This window comes from Myodes glareolus, chromosome X (genome assembly GCF_982192425.1).
Source record: "Myodes glareolus chromosome X, mMyoGla1.1, whole genome shotgun sequence".
Lineage (NCBI taxonomy): Eukaryota > Metazoa > Chordata > Mammalia > Rodentia > Cricetidae > Myodes > Myodes glareolus.
Window position 1 is genome coordinate 141,604,747 of NC_142053.1, and position 20,561 is coordinate 141,625,307.

The window sequence follows — 20,561 nt, forward strand, 5'->3', positions numbered from 1 at the left end:
CAAAACATTCCTGTATAGTTTTTCAGTGCTAAGGTAAAATGCTAACAAATCTTGATCATGTTTGTCTTACCAAGAATGCTCCAAATAAGGGGAGCCTTCTTTTTGGGAGGGAGTTGTTATTTGTTTAAAATAATTGATAACATCCAGATATTTAATAAATTTCTACAAACAGGTGATTTTAAGAACTCTTGGTATTTTTCTTCTTCACAATATCAAGGTTTTGATTTGATTTTCTCTTTACATTGATACTTATTTTGTAAAGCCTTCTCTCTAAATTATGTATTCATTGTCTATTAAATGGAAATTTTTGAATCTCAGCACTTTTTGGTTCCAAGAGCATCTATTTTCGTTTATTATTGTAAATGTTTAGCTTTCAGTGCATGGAGGTAGAAATTAGGAAGAGGGGATGTTCACTTCTTCCTTGGACGACTTCCAGTTTTTTTTTTTAAAACAAATATTTTACCTCCATCTGGATAAGGAGAGAACCTCTGATGACTCTTCTACCACATCAGACTTTTTTATAGCACAGTATACTAGAATAGATGCCTTTTAGACTGCAGTGTTAGTAGAGAAAAGATCTCTTTCGTTGAGCCTGATGAATTATTTCCTTAGGACCCATATGGTAGTAAGAGTGAGCAGATTCCTGAAGGTTGTTTTCTGACCTCCACACATGTATGCACACGTAAATACAAATAAATTTAATTAAGTAGCTCATGTATGAAGTCAGGCCTTTGAAATTAGTTGAGTAAACTGACCTGAAGTTTCATCAGAGATGATTCCTTTTAGTTCTATTTTGACTTTTTTTTTTTTTTAGTGGATGAGGGATACTTTTATAGTCACATATAGTAGTTTTTGTGCCTAGTATAGTGCTGTCATTTATTAGTAATGTCAATAGGTAGTGATCATCATTCATTCAGGAGAATGATCCTATCTTCATGTTAATCTTTTCAGAAGTATTTCACGTTTCATCTCATTAGATGGAATAAAACATGGTCTTTTTTAATTGTTTATCAAAGGAGATGTCATTCTTAGAACAGTTATGCTCAGTTTTTGAGCAAGGTTCAAGTCCATAAATATACTATTTCTACATAATGGAGGGATGAAACAAATAAAAAGAATATTTTAGTAATGAGGGTACTGTGAATATTCCTTCCATTACAGATCAGATTTTTTTTTTAAAAAAAAACATGTTTGTGGAAGTATATGTATTTATGTGCAGGTGTGCATGCTTTGAACCCAGAAGAGGATGTCTTCTTTATTCTCTCATTAGGGTTTCTTCTTAAACCCTAGAACTAGCTCACAGTTTCTCAGCTAGGCTGGAAGCCATCAAGCTCCAGCAATTTTCCTTTCTCTGTCCCCTTCACAGCTGAACTTACAGACATTTAGAACACACCCTGTTTGTGACATGGGAGCTGACATCCAAACTCTTGTCTTCATGATTGACCAACAAACACTCTTAACTACTGAGCTATAGGTCTAGCTTCTGATCAGTTCTTCTCTACCTTATTTCCTTGACTTTTTCCTGAAGAGAGATGTTGCTTGTATTAATACTTTTAAAATGATATTTATATAAAAATAATTTATTTTCTTACTAGATTCCTTTTATCCATACATGAAATGGATCCAGAGCTTCCTTGTTTGTTTTAGTCAATGTTTCATAATATTTTTTATCAAAATACATCTCTAAAACAGATTCATTCTATTTTGGTACTATAGTAACAGCTCTCATAGCAAGCAAATTTGGTTTTGAAATTTGATTCTGCCACATACCTTGTAACTAATTTTGTAACTTTAATAAAATTACTAATTTCTGATTCTTTCTGTCTACTGAACCAGAATAATTATACCTACCTCACAAAGTTGTTATGAAGGTATACCTAAATTTATATTACATAATATAGAATATTATATAATTATGTTTATAATATATGTGTTATAAAGATGTACATGGGTAAATATTTATGTACATATACATATTCTGTGTCTTATAGCCTTTTTTTTCCAACTATAAAGGAATGTGAGATAGGATCGCCTTATTAGTCTGAGCTGATCTAGTCTTATCCCTACTGCTGGGATTCACAAGTGTGTGCTCTCATGTCCAGCTTCAGTTCTTTTTTTTTAAATAATGTTTATTGTTTATTTAATTTTATTTTATGTGCATTGGTGTGAAGGTGTCAGATGCCCTGCAACTGGGTCTTCAGACAGTTGTGAGCTGCCATGTGGGTGCTGGGAATTGAACCCACGTCCTCTGGAAGAGCAGTCAGTGCTCTTAACCACTGAGCCATCTCTCCAGCCCCCCAAACAAATGAATGAGAAATATTTCTCTGGTCTGAGCCACCATGTGGTTGCTGGGAACTGAACTCAGGACCTCTGGAAGAGCAATAAGTGCTCTTAACCTCTGAGCCATCTCTCCAGCCACCCAACTTCAGTTCTTTAGTTCTTTTTAGTACAGTTGGTTTTTGATTTGGGTGTGGTGTGTCTCCCTTCCCCATTGTTTTGTTTTGTTGTTTTGAGATAGGCTCTCGTGTAACTCAGTCCAACCTTGAACCTAGCAAAAGTTAGTCCTGAACTCTTTTTTTTTTAATTAAATTTTATTTATTTTATGTGTATGGGTATTTTGTCTGAATGTGTATCTGTTTACTACTTGCTTGCCTGGTGCCTGAGAAACTAAAATTATAGAAGTTTGTGAGTTGCTATATGGGTGCAGGAACTTGAACCTAAGACCTCTGAAAGAGTAGTTGGTGCTCTTAATCACTGAGCCATCTCTCCAGCCTCTAGCCTTGAATTCCTAATCTTTCTGACTATCTGCTAAGTCCTATGATGTGTATGATATGTGTGTACTACCATGCCTTCATTGATTGTGTGTATATTTTTGTTTTATTGTGTGTGTGTGTGTGTCTGTGTGTGTGTGTTTTTGTTTTTGTCAGTCTGCCTATTCACAGAAATATAAAGTTAATGACCTCATTTGTCAATCATGGGGTTATTTTTTTTCCATTAAATTGGCCAGTAAATAATCTCATGTGTTTAGTTTGTCCTGGGCACATTTTTCAATTTGTAAACTGGTTTACTATTACCTGAATGAAACTTCATTTTAGGGTGATAAGTCTATATGGCATTTTAAAAATTTCTTTCTTGAATCAGATATTACTTGTTTTTAAAAAAATTCAATAAATTTAGGGTGTTATTTTTTATTTCCTTTTAATGCTGTTAATGCTAATTGCTTATTTTTACATACTTTTCTAAAAGTATACTAATTGTGACAAATAGTTTTTAATATTGCCCCTAGTTTCAACACCCTGCTATACTATTAAAATTATTTCTTGGAGTTGAAGCTAATAAATGAAAATAAGATCCATGTTCTTCAGTCAGTTAATGCCAGTGCATCTGTTTAATGTATTGAGGGTAGTCGAGAACTTCTAATATTTGTATATTTAAATATTATTAAAGTATATCAAGTTAAGAACTTTTACGTTTTGGAGCTGGAAAGTTGGCTTAGTGCTTAGGAGCCCTTACCACCCTTCCAGAGGACCTGAATTCAGGTCTTATCACCTATGTTACCTGTAAGTCCATCTCCAGGAATTCAGTCAATATCCTCTTCTGTCCTAGTGGATACCTGGATACCTGTGCGCTCTCTCTCTCTCTCTCTCTCTCTCTCTCTCTCTCTCTCTCTCTCTCTCTCTCTCTCTCTCTCTCTCACACACACACACACACACACACACACACACACTTAAAAGAAAATAAATCTTGTTGCCCAAAAGAACATTCAGATTGATCATCTGTCTTATCTTTCTAATTTATCTTTCCTGTTCCTGTGGGTCAGAGAACAACTTATGGTAGCTGATTCTCTCCCTTCATCATATGGTTCTCAGTGATTTAAATCAAGTTCTCTATTGATCTTTTATCTACTGAACCATCTCACTGACTCCTGTTTACTTTTTTTGAGACAGGGTTTCTTTGTGTATCCCTGTCTGTCGTCCTGGAGCTCTGTAGACCAGGATGGTCTTGAACTCACAGAGAACTGCCTGCCTCTGCCACCTTCTCCCCATTCCCAGCCATTTCTTAAAAAGACTCTCTCAACCTTTTTTTCCTCTTTTTAAGCAGAAGTTATAGATTGTTGCTAATTTTTTTTGTAATTTGGTATTTGAAGATGATAAGTGATTGAAGGGGTTGGTTCATATGAAAGGGATGAGATGAGAATAAAAAGGACAGTTGAACATAAATGGGTTTAACTCAAATGATGCTCTTTTTTTAAGTGAAAATGTGGCTCTTTACTATGTATTGGTATTTCTAAATGGCTAGATATTTAAGTGAGGAGGTTATAAAATGTTAAAATGTGTACTTATAGTATAGACTCAAAACAATTAGGATAGAAGTTTAGTTGTTGTCTAAAATAAAAATGGATATTGAGTTGTTTTTGCTGAATGCCTTAGTACATCACTTTATTTATTCCTTTACCTTCTTATAGTCAACATTTAAGGAGAATAGCACTTCACATTGTTTTTACCTTACTTGAAACTATTCCATTTATTAATGTTGATGTAATCTTATATCCTACATAAAACATAGTAATCCTTTTTAAAATATGATCTTGATAAGTAGCTCACGTTAGCTTTGATCTTACTATGTAGAGACTAGGTTGACCTGGAACTTCAGTCCTCTTGTCTCAACGCCTGAGTGCTGGGAGTACAAGTATGAACTACTATACCTGGTTCAAAACTTGCAAATTTTATTCTCAGTTTAAAATGCTGATACAGTAGCTCCAAAAAAGATAAACTAAGAACAAGATATTTACTTCCTTCTTAGAAACCATCTTTGAATCTATGAAATGCTTCATTTTTTGTTATTATAGATACACAGTTTGTTTTCATGTAGTTAAGCTATTGTGAATTGAAGAAATATGTCCTAGGAATTTGAATATTAGATATTGATTTCATCCATACTATTAAATTTCAAAATATCTATGTTTCTTTATTGATACTTTGACCTTACATTTCAGTTGTCTGGAAATAGTGACAGTTACTATTAATTCCTTCTTAATACCTAATGTGTTCTCTTTCTTTCATGATCTTATGTCTTCTGACATTTTAAAGATCCTAGTCTTGGAATGAATGGAGAGAGAATATCTCACCCATAGGATTTATCTTTTTAAAAGGTGATTGTAAAGATCCTCATGTTCTCCAATAGTTCAGAAAGATTTGTTGAAAGCTTTAAAACTTAAGACTTAGTGTTGGATTTGGCCTATTGCAAGGTACTAAGAGAAGAAATTCTTCTCTAAAGGATTGACATAGTATTGATGTCATAGACACTGTCTGTACTTATTGTTTAAGTTGGTTGTAACAAATACAGTGAGGAAGGCCTGTTCTGTATTTTTAAACTTTTTCTTTGATGAACTTGATACTCGAGTGTGTCTATTATTGGTAGCAATACCACTAAGTCCAGGATGATTTACAAATAAAGTTGTGTTCATTACCACATATTAAGCCTTATGAGATGAATCTTAATACTTGTTTCTTTTGTGTGTTTAAGCATACATTAAAAGCCATTAGAGTAGTATTCCGGTAGAAATTTTAGTAATTTTTTTCTACTTATAGTTACATTGTGTATTTCTTCCTTCAGAAATACTATTGATTCTTCTATTTTAAGACTTTGCTTCGCTTTTTATGATCAGCAGGACTTTGGATTTTGATTGTGGAAATTGGAAGCCACTTCATTTCCTATGAATTAAACCTTCCTTAACTGTCACTGGCAGTGGGACTCTGTTTTCAATTGGCTAGAACACAGCTGTTCCTTTTGACACGATACTCTTCCTGGCTGCTGTCTATGTATTTTTTCTCACTTGTAAAGGAGATACCTTTTCTTTGTTCATTCCTTTTCCTACTACTTGTTAGCTTTGCCTGGTGATAGTTCAATTGATTTATGTAACCATTTAATAATAGTTGCATTTCTCTACTTCACTTTACTTGTCAAATTTTGTTCTTATATTTGACATTTACTTCTCTGAGTTTGATTATGTATTCTCAATATAGAAAGTAGTAAAATATCTGAAATACTTTAGTACCTATGAAATATATATTTGAAAAGGTCCTAACTGCTTATATATGTAGCAGTAAATATGCTCTATACAGGAGGACTAGGGTAATTGCAGGTTTCTTACATCACAAATTTCTTTCCTAGATGTTTTAAGTGTGTATTCATTTGAAATTAAAAAGTGACTATTAGTATTTACTCATAATGGCTTAAGTTTGTAGTTACATTTGGTGTTAAACTGCAATTTTATGTAAAAAATCAGTGGTGTGGGACAATTGTCTGTATTTGGTCAATTATATTTTAAATAAACGCTAATTGGCCAGTAGCTAGGCAGGAAGTAGATGTGGGACAACCAGACAGGAATTAGAGGCGGGTCAAAGAGAACAGGAGAATTCTGGGAAGAAGGAAAGCCCATTCCTCTGCAGTCCTGGCCCAGCCACAGAAGAAGCTAGAAGTGACTGCCTCGCTGAATAAAGTACCAAGCCACGTGGCTAGCAAAGACAAGAATAGTGGACTAATTAAGTTATAAGAGTTAATAAGAAGCCTGAGCTAATGGGCCAATAGGTTTATGATTAATGTAGACCTCTGTGTGATTTATTTGGGACTTAATGATTGCAGAAACTGGGCAGGACAGAAAACTCAGACAACAAATCAGTATATCTAATTTCACTTTAAGGAAGGTTATGTTCCAAAATAACATGTTGCTTTACAAATTATGTGCATATCAGCTTTATTTTGAGTAACTCAAGCTATTCACTCAGTGAACTTGAAAATGTGGTTGCCCTATTCCGGTCATTATCTATGACATATCCTGGGTCTAGTTGTTTATTATTATTATTAACATTAATATTATTATATTGAAATTATATGTTATTATATTTTTATAATATATTAACATATATCAATATTATTATATTTTACTTTTTAGTGTTTTGAGACAGGGTTTCTTTGTGTAGTCCTGGCTGTCCTGGAACTCACTCTGTAGACCAGGCTAGCCTCAGAGTCAAAGATCTGTCTGCCTCTGCCTCCCAAGTGCTAGGATTGGAGATATGCACTAACACTGCTTGGCTATTAAAATTTTTAATGAGTCACTTCTACATTGAAAAATATCAGTAACAATGAAGATTTGGGAGAATAAATGGAATGGTTACATGAGTAAAACCTGAGTAAGAGTAGAAGGACAAATGAGTTGTTAGAGATGAATGGATGGGGCCACAAATTCAGACTACAGAATTTAAGGAGATTGCTAACTACTGACTTGATGTGGGAAGAGATTTTTTGTTAATTATTTTGATTAGTTACTTATCTTGAAATTGTGATCAAACATCTGACAAAGTAGCAATTCAAGGGAAGAAAGGCTTAGTTTGGTTACAGTTGAGTTGATGCTGTCCATCATAGCATAGAAGATGGGGCAGAAACTTGAGGTGGCAGAGAGTAGACAGGATACAGAAACTACCTTTCACAGTTTTCGCAAATAGTGCCTCCTGCTCAGGGTCAAGTATTCAAACACATTTTATAATCAAACTACTACAATTAGTTTGTTGACCAAAATAAGTGATAAAGTGGTGCACACCTTTAATCTCAACATTGGGAGGCACAGACAGGTGAATCTCGGTGAGATCAAGGCCAACCTGGTCTACAGAGCAAGTTCCAGGACAACCAAAGGTACACAAAGACACCCTGTCTTGAACAGTCAAAAAGAAGAAAGGGAGGAAGGAAGAAAAAAATGAAAAACGTAAGAGTAAGTTTTGAAATTGGGGGGTGAATATTGATGAATTGGAGTTAACCAAGGGATATCAAATGGTATAGGCCAGAGCCAGGAAGAATAGCTAGAAATAAGATTTGAATATCAGTTGTTTAAGTATGTTTTGTCTTTCTTTTCTTTTCTTTTTCTCAGAGAAACTTTTAAGAGATCAGACTGGCATAATTTCAAAGAAGGACCCTTCCCCCTTCAGTGAATAGAGTCAGAATCTGGTAGCTAATAGTAAGTCATTAATGTGCAATAGTCTCTCCTAGGAGCAGTCACAACAGCAGCTTTGTATGTAAAAAGACTCCAATGAGCTAAGTTTGAGAAGACATTAGGTCAATTTGGTCAAGAATGTTTCATTGCCTTTCTACAACCAAATCCTTTAATCCTTCATTTCTCTAATTGATTTTAGATCTTTTTTTTTAATTTTAAATTATACTTTTAGAAGACTGTAATGATTAGAAGAAAAAACGTTTCCTTTGCTTTGAAGCAGTTTCTGGCACACCTTTTCTTCTCTTGGGTAATAGAAAAGCCCTATTTTTAAGGGTCCAACAAAAATAATGTAAGTTCTTTAACCTGAAGTATTTCTTTTCTTATTTTAATTGTCTTGTGGAGGGGGCAGTACAAGGCCTTGTTATGGTCTATTCTCTGTATTTCCTCAATAAGGTAAAATTGAAATAAAACAAAACATAGATTTTGTAGCACACTAATTTTAGTGAGCATTGTAATTAGTACTGTAGTCACAGGGAAGTTCCTGGTATAGAGTAAAAAATGATAAAACCTGTTATTATCATGTAACAAACTCCTCCCACCCACCCAGGTTTCTCTGTGTAGCCTTGGCTGTCCTGCAATTCTATCTGTAGACCAGGCTGGCCTCGAACTTACACAGATTTGCCTGCCTTCTAAGTGCCGGGATTAAAGATATATGTGCTACCTCTCCCAGCACTAACATGTAACTCTTAAAAGACTGTATCTGTCATCATTGAACACAGCTAACAGTTTTGGCTATGGACTCATATTCTTTATATGTTCTGAAATATTGGTTTCTAGGTACAAGCACATAATATAAAAACCCTCAGAACAGTGGCATTTAACACTGCTGGTGGTGTATTAGAACCATAGGTAGGTTATTTTCTGTCTTCAATAGTGGTACCTCTAACTCTTGTTTAATCAAAACCTTGGATTTAGCTCAGAAACCAAATATTGCTTTAAATTAATAATTTTCAATAAATTGGAAAAATTCATTCCTTTTTCATAGGACTATGTATAGACAGACTCTAAAGCTAGGAATGAAGCACTTTAAAGAGAAATTTTTATTCATTTTACATTATGTAGATATAGATTTTATCCTTTAATTAGAAATCAAGTACCATAGGCAATATGGAACAAATGACATGCTGAGTAAGTCAAAGCCTTTTAAAACCAAAGTTGATGTTGATTATAAAGATATTAAGGACTCAACAGTTAAGAACACTGCCTGCTTTTCCTTTGGTCTCAGGTTCAATTCTTAGCATCCACATGGTAGCTCACAACTGTCTATAGTTTCAGTCGTCATCAACCCCCCCCCCCCCCCCGGGATTTAATACCCTCTTCTGACCTCTGTAGGTACCAGGCATAGGCACTCATAAATGCCAACAGAATCTGCAGCACTTCAAACTGCATAAAATTGTGAGGAGAATTAAAGGCAAATCTTTTTGCTTAGAGACCATTTGTTGTTGTTGTTGATAACATTGAGCCTTTGTGTTTATATATAGCCTTTTTTTTTGCCTATAGAAGCCTCTTTTAATAATGGCTGTTCTATACAACCAAAGTCAGTTTTAGCACTGTAGTATTTTGGTTTGAGGTACAGCTGTTTCCCAGTAGTGTCTATGGTTCATATGTTAATAGGTATATGTGTGTATCATATATGTACATATATTATGTTCCAATATTGGATATAAAGCTATAAAATCATGTTATCCATACCCCTAAGCTCCTCGTATTCCTTTAGTACACTGAAAGATGTGTCAGTGCTTTCCTTTATGTGGGATGATTTTGTATGCCTTTAAAAATTTTTATCTGTATTTTTATTTCATGTATTTGAGTATTTTGTTTGTAAATATGTGTGTGTACTACATGTGTGCAGTGCCTGAGAAGGGCCAGAAGATTTCTTTGGATGCCCTGAAACTGGAATCACAGATACTTGTGAAGCACAATTGTGTAGGTACTGGCAACTGAATCTAGGCCTTCTTGAAGAGCTGCAAGTACTCTTTAACTGCTAAAACATTTCTCCAGCCCCTTATTAATAAATTTATTTATTAATAAATATAAACAGTAATTATTTTGTAGGATCTTCGATTTTCTAATGCATGGTTTGAATGTATATTTTCTTTTGCTCAATAATTTTCCTCCATTTTTTTCTCTTTGGAAATGTTTGTAGGTTTGAACCAATGCATTTGTAGGTTTGAACAAATGCATAGTGATTTGATTGCTGCTTTTAATACTTATAAGTATATAAATATGTGACTCGAAAGATTCATGCCAGGTTTCTATGCAGAATCTTGAATGCTGATAAATGATCTTTTTTTCAGCATTTCAGTGAAATCAATAAAACTTAGACCATCCTTTTCAAGGCTATTTCCTTTTAGTTCAGTTGTTGCCTTTGTTGACTCAGTTAGGAAAGGACTGTCTTCTGTCAAATATGAATTTCTGTTTATAGGCTAGATGAGACTTAGAAATATAGTACAGACTGAAAGTGTGATTGCTCTGCTTTTCTTTCTGTCTAGAGGAAAGCCTGTTTAACTCTCATGCTACTCGTGTATCTTAAAATAGGCCGTTTTCTATTGCTCTGGTGGCACACTAAAGGGATGTTAGAAGACTCAGTATCTGTTTAGTAGACCAAAGGAAAGGGCAAGCAATCTTTGAAGTAGCAGATGTTGAGGCTTTTTTTTTTTTAAAGTTCAGTCAAATGTGGCATATAATTTTTAACATTTGTTGACCGTTGTGTTCGTAGTGTGTTTATGTTCTTAGGGCATTGGAGGCTTTCGATAAATTTGTTAAGTAGATTAAGCATTAATATTTAGTGTTTCTAGCTCTATTTTAGTTTGGCTATTCAGTAGTTACTGTAAACCTTAAGGTTTAAGAAAGCTACAAATGGAGAGGCTAGCTTGATTTTGCATATATGTAACAGGTATTTGTGATTGCACATATAAAGCTACTGTTTTCTTATGAAATGCTACTTTTCTAGCTTTCCATATAATTGTGGGTAACTGACAGTTTATTCTTATTACATGAAGATTCAAATTCAAGTGCAGTATTTTTGCTTTCATATTAAAATACTAAAATACCATACTTAATTTGATGATAGTATTTCTTTTGATGAAAGTTAGATCTCTTAGGGCTTATATCTAAAAATTTCCACCTTCAATGTCAATTATTTTTAGGTGGTTCAAGTATAAATAGAAATAAATTTATTAAAGTTGATTTCTTAAAAAAATTGTACATTGATTGTTTATTACTTTCAAAAGTTTTGTAGCAGCCTGGAAAATTAGAATATATATGTATATATTTATGCAATTTCTTTCAGAATATTAAAGAGGTTTTATTATCTTGCTTATTTAACTGAAAATTTATACCAACTATATAATGCTTGCTTACTTTTAAAAACTTGTTTCTATGTTTAACTTAATGTTGCTAAACTAGGTATATCACTAAGTATTTTTGCATTTTAAAAAATTTGTGTTAAATGCTGATGTTAACATGTATTTTTATGTATGCTTGTAGTAAATTTAATATTGCCTGTAAAATTAAGCAAATTGTATATATATATATATATATACATTCTAAAAGGAAAATTGTATTTTAAAGATAAATGCAGGCTAAGTATAAGGTACTTAAGTATAATGACTCTTGAAGAATCAGTGAAGGCAGATAGTTTTATCTTTCATAGCTTTTATAATGAAATTTCTGCTTTCAAAAGTTTAAGTTTCACTTTGAGATAAAAAGTATTTGGACGCTACTATTGGACTTTGACTTAATATTCTTAAAAATGATGGTACAGAGCTGGACATGGAAGTCAGTAGATTGGGTGCTTGCCTGGCACTGAGGAGACCCTAGGTTTGATCCCAGAATTTTTCCAAAAAGTAAATTAATAAAAAGATTCATTATATTTAAATTATTTTATAACACTTCTATTTACTTGAATACATAAAATCTAAAGCTTTTTCATAAATAAGAAGATACATAGATTAATTTGATAAGGTTGAATCTTTAAATTCTCTACTCTCACCTGCTTTAAGACAATAACCAACAATAAATATATCTCAGTTTTGAGCAGTGAATGTCCAAAGTAATTCTCATTAACTTGTTAGTATATTCTATTTGTTGAACATAATTCCACATTTTTATTAGATCTGACATACCTGAAAAATATTTTAAGATCCATTCATACAACTAATTTTTTTTAATGCATTAACTTTCTTACTTTCCTCGTTTGCAGCATTTTCAGTTAGCTTTGGTTGACTGTAATCCCTGCACTTTGTCCAATGCAGAAAGTAAGTATTACATACCTTTTGATGCATATGTTTTGCTTAGTATTTTACAAATGATGATAATACTTAAAATTATACTAACAACTCTGTTCAGTGTATTTCTTCAAGAATTATTGAGTGTAACTATTGGTTGCTATGGCTACTTGTACATATAGAATTGTGACATTAAATATTTTCACCAGTCTGCCTGGATAGGTAGTAAAGTAGGCTGATGAAGGTTGATTTTTTTTAAAATAGCTTATTAATTATATTGTAAATGACTTAGATTGATTATAAACAGTATTTTTCATTCATGTAGTAGATATGCAAAGATTTATGTGGTGTTAAAATTACTGGAACTATTTTGACTTTATTATAGTTGATATTTTCTGGTTAATTAAAGAAGAATGCTGTTGTGATGTATGTTTTGATCCAGAGGTTTTATTTTTTGTATAGATTTCCTTCCAGGAGCTGATGGATTGATAAGTTTGTCAGTGTATGTTCTAATGTATCCATGTAGTACACTTTAACTACTAGATTATTAAAGAATATTTTTTAATTTGATCTAGATTTTTTAAAAAGTATTTTTGGAAAATAGAACTTTTTAAATAGAAGAGAAAATAACACTACTACATGAAAATTTCAGGTTATTCAGTGAACCCTATTTGTCAGGAAATAACTGTTTGCTATAAAATGTTTGGGGGTTCTCTTTTCCTTTATCTTGTCCCATTTCTTCTTCCTCTTTCATGTTCCTTTCTTGTTAAGGGAGAAGTGGAAAGAGAACAATTGTTCTATTAAACTAGAGGTGCAGAGAGAGCAAACAGTTGAGTTGAGGGATACAGATTCAGCACCCAAATCCTTTGTCATTCTGTCCTCCTACTTAGACAACAGTACAAAAATATAATAGTGACAAGTAGTTTCGGTGTTTTTAAATGCCTATGAAAATTTTGCAGAATTTTAATTTTTAAGTTGTTTTTATTTATTTTTTTTTCTTTTTTTTTCGATTTGTTTATTCAAGTATGCGAAAACACTCTTTCCACTTCCTCCCCTCCTCCCAATACCCTCCCGCTCCCCCCACTCCCTCTCCTCCTCCCTCACCATTCCCAAGAACAGTCAGGGTTTCCTGCCCCATGGGAAATCCAAGATCCTCCCCCCTCCCTCCAGGTCCAGGAAGGTGAGCATCCAAACAGGCCAGGATCCCAAAAAGCCAGTCCATGCAGACGAAACATGCCATTGTCAATGGCTTCTCAGTCTTCATTTGGACCTTGGGGGCTCAGTCAGCCCCCATGTCAGCCACATTCAGAGAATCCGGTTTGATCACATGCTCGTTCAGTCCCAGTCCAGCTGGCCTTGGTGAGCTCCCATCCGACCAGTCCCCTTGTATCAGCGGGTGAACACACCCCTCGCGGTCCCGACCTCCAGTGCTCCAATGTGGGTCTCCCTCTCTATCTCCATCCATCGTCGAATGAAGGCCCCCTCTTATTTTGCTTTCGTTGTTCACGATCTCCCTCCATTTCTCATTTGGACCTAGGGAGCCAAGTCCAGTGTTCCAATATGCGTCTCTGTCTCTATCTCCATCCATCGCCATATGAAGGTTCTGTGGTGACATGCAAAATATTCATCAGTATGGTTATGGGCCAAGGCCGGTTCAGGCACCCTCTCCTCTGCTGCCCAGAGTACCATCTGGGGACCTCTCCTTGGACCTGGGAACCCCTCCAGAATCAAGTCTCTTGCAAACCCTAAAATGACTCTCTTAGTTGAGATATAAACTTCCCTGCTCCCATAACCATTCTTCCCCCCTCCCCCCTCCCTGTAATCCCCACACTCCCAGTTTACTCTGGAGATCTTGTCTTTTTCTCCTTCCTATGTAGATTCTCTCTTAGAATCCTCTTTGTTGTCTAGGTTCTCTGGGATTGTGGACTGTAGGCTGGTTTTTCTTAGTTTTATGTCTAAAAACCACTTATGAGTGAGTACATATATTTGTCATTCTGGGTCTGGGTTACCTCATGCAATATGATGTTTTTTTAAACCCATCCATTTGCCCACAAATTTCAAGATGTCATTATTTTTAACTGCTATGTAGTACTCCATTGTGTAAATGTACCACATTTTCTTTATCCATTTTTCAGTTGAGGGGCGTCTAGGTTGTTTCCCGAGTTCTGGCTGTGATAAACAATGCTGCTGTGAACATGTCCTAAGAGTGCTAATGCTAAATATTGAGGCAGATTGTTTCCTCATTTTTTGAGAAATCTCCATATTACTGATTTCTAAAGCAGCTGTACGAGTTTGCACTCCCACCAGCAATGGAGGACTGTTCCCCTTACCATCCTCTCCAGCATAATCTGTTATCAGTGGTTTTGATCTTGGCATTCCTACAGGTGTAAGGCAGAATATCAGAGTTGTTTTGATTTGCATTTCTCTGATGAATAAGGATGTTGAACAATTCCTTAAGTGTCTTTCAGCCATTTGTGATTTCTCTGTTGAGAATCTATACCCAGAATTTGTAATATAGCCTGAATTAACAGCCTGGACAAGCTGCAGTTGTAGCAGTTGAGGATGAGCTCTGCCCATCCTCACTGCTTCCTCCCATAAAGAAGTTATAAATAAGTAAAGTGAGTTTTCAAAACCATTTCTGTTGGAGAAATGCTTCTAGTAGTATTTAAGAAGTATAAGTTGCAGTTTATAATTTGAAAAGGATTATTGTGGGTGATGTGAGACTTTTCATTATAAGATTGCTTTGGGATAAGACAGTTTCTTTATTCATTAACCAATGAAAGCAACAAATAAACAGAAGAACCTCCTACACCATTTCTTCTTTTCTGTTTAAACAAAAATCAAGGTGTTAGCATAAAATAATTACATAAAACAGTTATTAAGCAAGAATTTCAGTTAAAATATTTATATCTACTTGATCTTTTATCATAACTAAGGATAACTATAATAATAACTATCCATTCTTCAACTCCATCAAAGACTCCAGAAGGATATAATTTTACTTATGTAAGCAAGAAATGCATTGTAAGCAAATTCCAAAATTCTAGAATTGACAGAGACATCTCGTTTCATGGACAGTCATCCAAAGTTTTTCTGTAGCATTGGGGCATCTAGTATCCAGCCCATAGTATCCAGCAGACTTTTCCATGAAGCAGAAATTTCAAAGACAGTTCAGTCACTTTCTTCTGTATCCTACAGAGTGTCTCACAGACTCTTTCATGAAGCAGGGACCCCAAAGGATAATCTCACCTTTAGGCAAGTTCAGCAGTCACCTCTCTGCGGGTTCTTCATGTCCAGTTTATGCAACAGTCCAGGCAAGAGCCCATCTTTGTCTCGAAGTAGCTTGGTGCTGCCAGGAGCAGACGTGTCTCACCATCATGAAAAGTCCTAAGTTATTAAAACATTTTAAATATCATATTCTGAAGGTCTCTGAAAGATTTGAAGAATGCCTATCTTACAGCTGTAAAATCTAACTAACATGACTAACTACAAGCTTGACTATTAAAGATGACTCTCTTTTAACCTATATTTCTTAATTATACATTACATTTTTAAATGAGCTGCATAATCACAATACCTTAATCAAGAGCATAAATATGTATATAACAAAATTGACCTTAAATTAGTAACAATAAACCAAGATTCATACCAATGCAAATTATTCATATCTATATCATATCCCCCTTTAAATGTAAGCAAACATTTATAGACAATATTTGGGAATATGGGTGTAGATTTATCCATACTGCTTCCTGCTGTACGGGGTGCTGTTAATCAGGTCTTTCATGGTGTGTCCTGTGTGCTAGGTTAATCTCAGTCACCAGTTGGGTGAAGTAGTTTTTCGAGGGTGTTCATGGCAACCTTTCAGGAGGGCGTGGTCTATCATATCATAATGGTCTAGAAGGAATCCGCAGGGTCTCATCCTCTGTGAAAACAAAAGAAGAACCTCTTTTCCAAAGCATCATATCCTTAGACCCAAATTTGGAAGTCATGATACCTTTAAAATATATATGCTGGTTTAGCTTAGCAGACCACACAGTGAAATGTCTCTCTGTATTTAGCTCCTCCATAGTCAAAACATTGAAAGAAAATACATTATACAGAATCCAGATTCTCTGTGAATTTTCCATTTTTATGTGGCTTATTTTTCTTTATTTCTTTTAATCTATGACTATCTGTACTGTCTCTTAAAGACTTTACCCTTTTTCTACAGCATTAACTTTACTTTATGACTTTTTAATACTCTTTTATGTCTGAATCTGTCCTATTGCATTGTCTTTAATTCTCTACTGTCTTGAAGAGCTTTTAAAATGCTGAGCAGCTTGGTTGCAGCTGCTCTGGATGTTGGTTCCACCTCTCTCCAATTTTAAAATGGTGGACGTATCATTTCTGCTAGTTCTGGGGCCACCAGGCAGGAGCTGCGCTTAGCACTTTAACTCTGAGAATGAGTGTGTGGCACATAAACTCTTATTATCTGAGTTACATCAAATATGTCATGCAGAGCACTGCGCAGACTGGAAACATCTCTGTGTATGGTGGCAGAAATCCGCCATGCTCTCCTGCTTGTGCATGCTTAGTAGACCTGATCCTGCCACCTGCCCAGGTGCAGGCAGGGAACACTGAGCCATTGGCATGGTCTCAGAGTACTTTCTTCCCGATCCTGAGCGGGCCCACCAACATCTGGGCCCACAAATGCTCCATAGCCTACTGGTAGCAGGACCCAGGAAGCCTTATTTTAAAATGGCGTGGCTTTTTTCTTTTTTCTGCTATTACTGAGTCAGGAAATCTCTCTGCAGCAAGCCCCAGCAAACAGCAAAAAGCTGTGTTAAATGCTCTCTCTCTCCTTTTTAAGCCCTCTCGGGTTTTTAGGTGGATTTAGTCCATTACGTTGGAGCACCAACTTTACTGGCCTTAGTGCATGAAACCATATTGGTGTTGAAGCAATCCACAGGTGTCTTTCTTCTGTGGAAACAAAAGAAAAACCTTTCCAAAGCACCATATCCTTAGACCCAAATTCTGAAGTCAAGATACCTTTATAATATACATGCTGGTTTAGCTTAGCAGCCCATACAATGAAATGTCTCTCTGTACTTAGCTCCTTCATAGTCAAAAAATTCAAAGAAAACACAATAATATACAGATTCCAGAATCTCTGTGAATTTTTCATTTTTATGTGGCTTATTTTTCTTCATTTCTTTTAATCTATGACTATCTCTTTAAAGACTTTACCATTTTTTAAGCATTAACTTTATTTTATGACTCTCTATACTCTTTTTCTTCTTTCTCCCAAGCCTGTTTACAGTTATCCAACACTGTGACCCATTTAGAGGTCTTTTATGTCTGAATCTGTCCTATTGTGAATCTGTAATTCTTTACTGTCCAGGAGTGCTTTTTAAAATGCTAAGTGCTTCTTAAAAACTTAAGATGCGTCATTGCTCAGGTAACAGTAAGTGCCTGCTTGTTCTGCCCAGTCCAGCATGGCGGAGCTGCTCCTGCCTCTGAGCCTGGCACAGTGTCCTACTTCCAGGCACATGGAGAGTGAACATTGCCATCAAGCAAGCTATAGCACTTTACTCACAAACCCTATCCAAATGCTCTGTTTCCCTCAAGAGACAGAGGTCACGCTAGCAGTGTAGCCCAGAAAACCGGCATTTTAAAACTGCCACTTTTTTCTGCTGCGACTGGTGAGTCAGGAAAATCTCTCTGAGGCATGCTGCCAGCAAAGAGCAAAAAGCTCTCTCTCTTTTTTTTTCCTAGAATTCCTTTTTCAAGCCCTCTCAGGTTTTACGTGGATTTAGTTGACCACATTGGAGCGCCAATTGTTGGAGGGAGAGGCCGCTTGTTCGTCCCGGCCGCCCGGCTAGCTTATACCCGAAATAACCACACAGAAACTATATTAATTAAAACACTGCCTAACTTCTTATTGGCTAACTCTTACATCTCAGTTTAACTCATCTCTACTAATCTGTGTATTACCTCATGGCAGTGGCTTACCGGGTAAAATTCCTATCATCTGTCTCCGGCGGCGGATCCATGGTTTCTCTCTGACTCTGCTTTCTTCCCCCAGCATTCAGTTCTGTTTTCCCCGCCTACCTAAGTTCTGCCCTATCAAAAGGCCAAGGAAGTTTCTTTATTCATTAACCAATGAAAGCAACACATAAACAGAAGGACCTCCTACACCATGTCTTTCTCATATTAATTTTGTTAATTCTCACAATATTAGTTTCTGAATAAACTTAGTTTCCTGACCTTTTATGGCAATATTAGTTTAAAAAAAACACCTGTTGCAATTTGTTGAAGCATTTTCTTGGTTTTAAAGTCATGCTCTATTTCAAAGAGGACTTTAAAGTATTTAAATGTATGGTGTTTCCCATACTCTAAAGGGTAACACTACACTTAATTCAAGGGCTAATGAGATCCTTTTTTATAAGGCATAGGACAACTTAGAGAAAGTTTAGAGTAGTAGTAGATCACCAACTAGTTATTGATGTTTTGTTTTCATTTTCTAATGACCACCTTTTATTAGACAACAGTAAAAACATGTTAGTGGCCAGAAGTTTCAGTATTTTAGAACACTAGTGTAAAAGTGCATAGATTTTTTTCCCATCTCTTCTTCCTTTAATAGTCTTCCTCTCACATAATTAAATATATGAGTGGAATTCACTATAAGAGCTGTAATATAGCTGGTAGTGATCAGTAGACAAAAGCCCTTGAATACCTCCTGTTTAACTTTAAAGAATTTAAATTTATTACTTTGGTTTTTCATTTTCTAAAGATATTTTAATTTGCACTTATCTGATATTTATCTTATTACTTATCTGATGTTTATAATAGTACTTTTCATCCAGAATGTTATTTTAAAATTTATTATATTTTTTTTTGTTTCTTTACCTTGCTTGTGTGACATTATTCACCTGGTGTTAAGCTAGAAAGGACAAGCATCAAGAATCACCTACAGAAATGAATCAAAAGGCAGCCTTTCAGACTTTGTCTATAGTGTCAGAGTCATACTTTCAGAAATCTGAATTAATAAGAAGCTTCCCAGGAAAACTTGATGATAGCTTTGAGCTTTGTTTTTACAAATTTACATAAACTATGCACATATAATTTTGAGAGGGTATCGGAATACTTGAAATCCAGATACACACACACAAGAATAAAAGAAAAAAGTATGAATTTTTTCATTCTTGGTTTTGTTTTTGTACACCGGTGATAAAGTATCAGAAGGAGGTGGGTACAAGCCAAAATATTCTTTTATTTTCAGTGTTTGTTAATTCCAAGACTGTTTACTAGTTGCCCTCCCAGTGGTTTGACTTGCTTGTTTATTTCTTTGTTAATGATGAAATCTATACTCACTTGCTAAGTTTTTAACACTAATAGCTAACAAATTTTTTTTATAATGACCAACAATGGCTACATATAGTTTATTTTGTTTTTTTTTCTGTAGTTGTATAGTTTTTATTAAAAGCCAGTAAAAATTATGTTCCTGTTACTTAAATCTATGTACTGTCATCTATGCGTATTTTCTGTTTTGTTATTCTTGAATGATTTGCCCCAAACTTTGCTGTATTGTTACTGTTTTTTGTTTTCTATCATTCTTTGCAGTTCAGTTTCACATTGCCCACTTATATGAAACTCAGGTAAGTGTTTTAATTACCCAAGTTCAAAAAGAAATATACAGTATCACTTATATCATGCATTAGTGAAATTAAATTCAGATAATTTAATGAAATTCTGAGCATTATGTTACGCTTTTATACTCAAGTTTACTTATAGTTTTACTCCATCAATTGCTATACAAGAAGCTTGATATATCTGGAGATTTTACTTATGACTTGCCTATAAACTTGATTTGGTAGTTCAAATGGCTATATTTAATGTTTCTTTCTTGCTGAAGAGTGCTTTATTCTGTTATAGATGCTTATTATAATATGTTGTTTTTAAATGATTTTATTAGTCACTGTGTGTATGTGTGTGTGTATATGTATATAATCAGTTTTCTCTTTCCCCTTACTTAGATTGTGTGGATGAAACTCATGTCACCAGGCTTGTGAAGTGCTTTTACCTACACTGAGCCATATCACCATCCTTTAGTTGTTAATTCTGGTTTATAAAGTTTCTCAAATGATTGTGCTATGTAGCTGAGTTTGGAAACCACAGACAAATGATCTCAGAGTATCTGATTACATCCCACAGATATATAAATATGAGGATGTAGCAAGAACCATGTATCTCCTGGGGACATGCTTTATTGTATACTTGAGTTACTCTGTGAAAATAAGAAA

General features: G+C 34.8%; 1 protein-coding gene across 28 annotated transcripts in view; it reads left to right on the plus strand.

The window, feature by feature from the left end:
* The window catches only part of Kdm6a (lysine demethylase 6A), a 140,613-nt gene that overhangs the window by 59,484 nt on the left and 60,568 nt on the right, over positions 1-20,561 (plus strand). For all 28 annotated transcript variants that reach the window (XM_087902971.1, XM_087902973.1, XM_087902977.1 and 25 more), the window contains 2 exons: positions 12,252-12,306; positions 19,882-19,916. In XM_087902971.1, the coding sequence (XP_087759097.1) occupies positions 12,252-12,306; positions 19,882-19,916 (90 nt within the window). The remainder of the gene's footprint in view (positions 1-12,251; positions 12,307-19,881; positions 19,917-20,561) is intronic.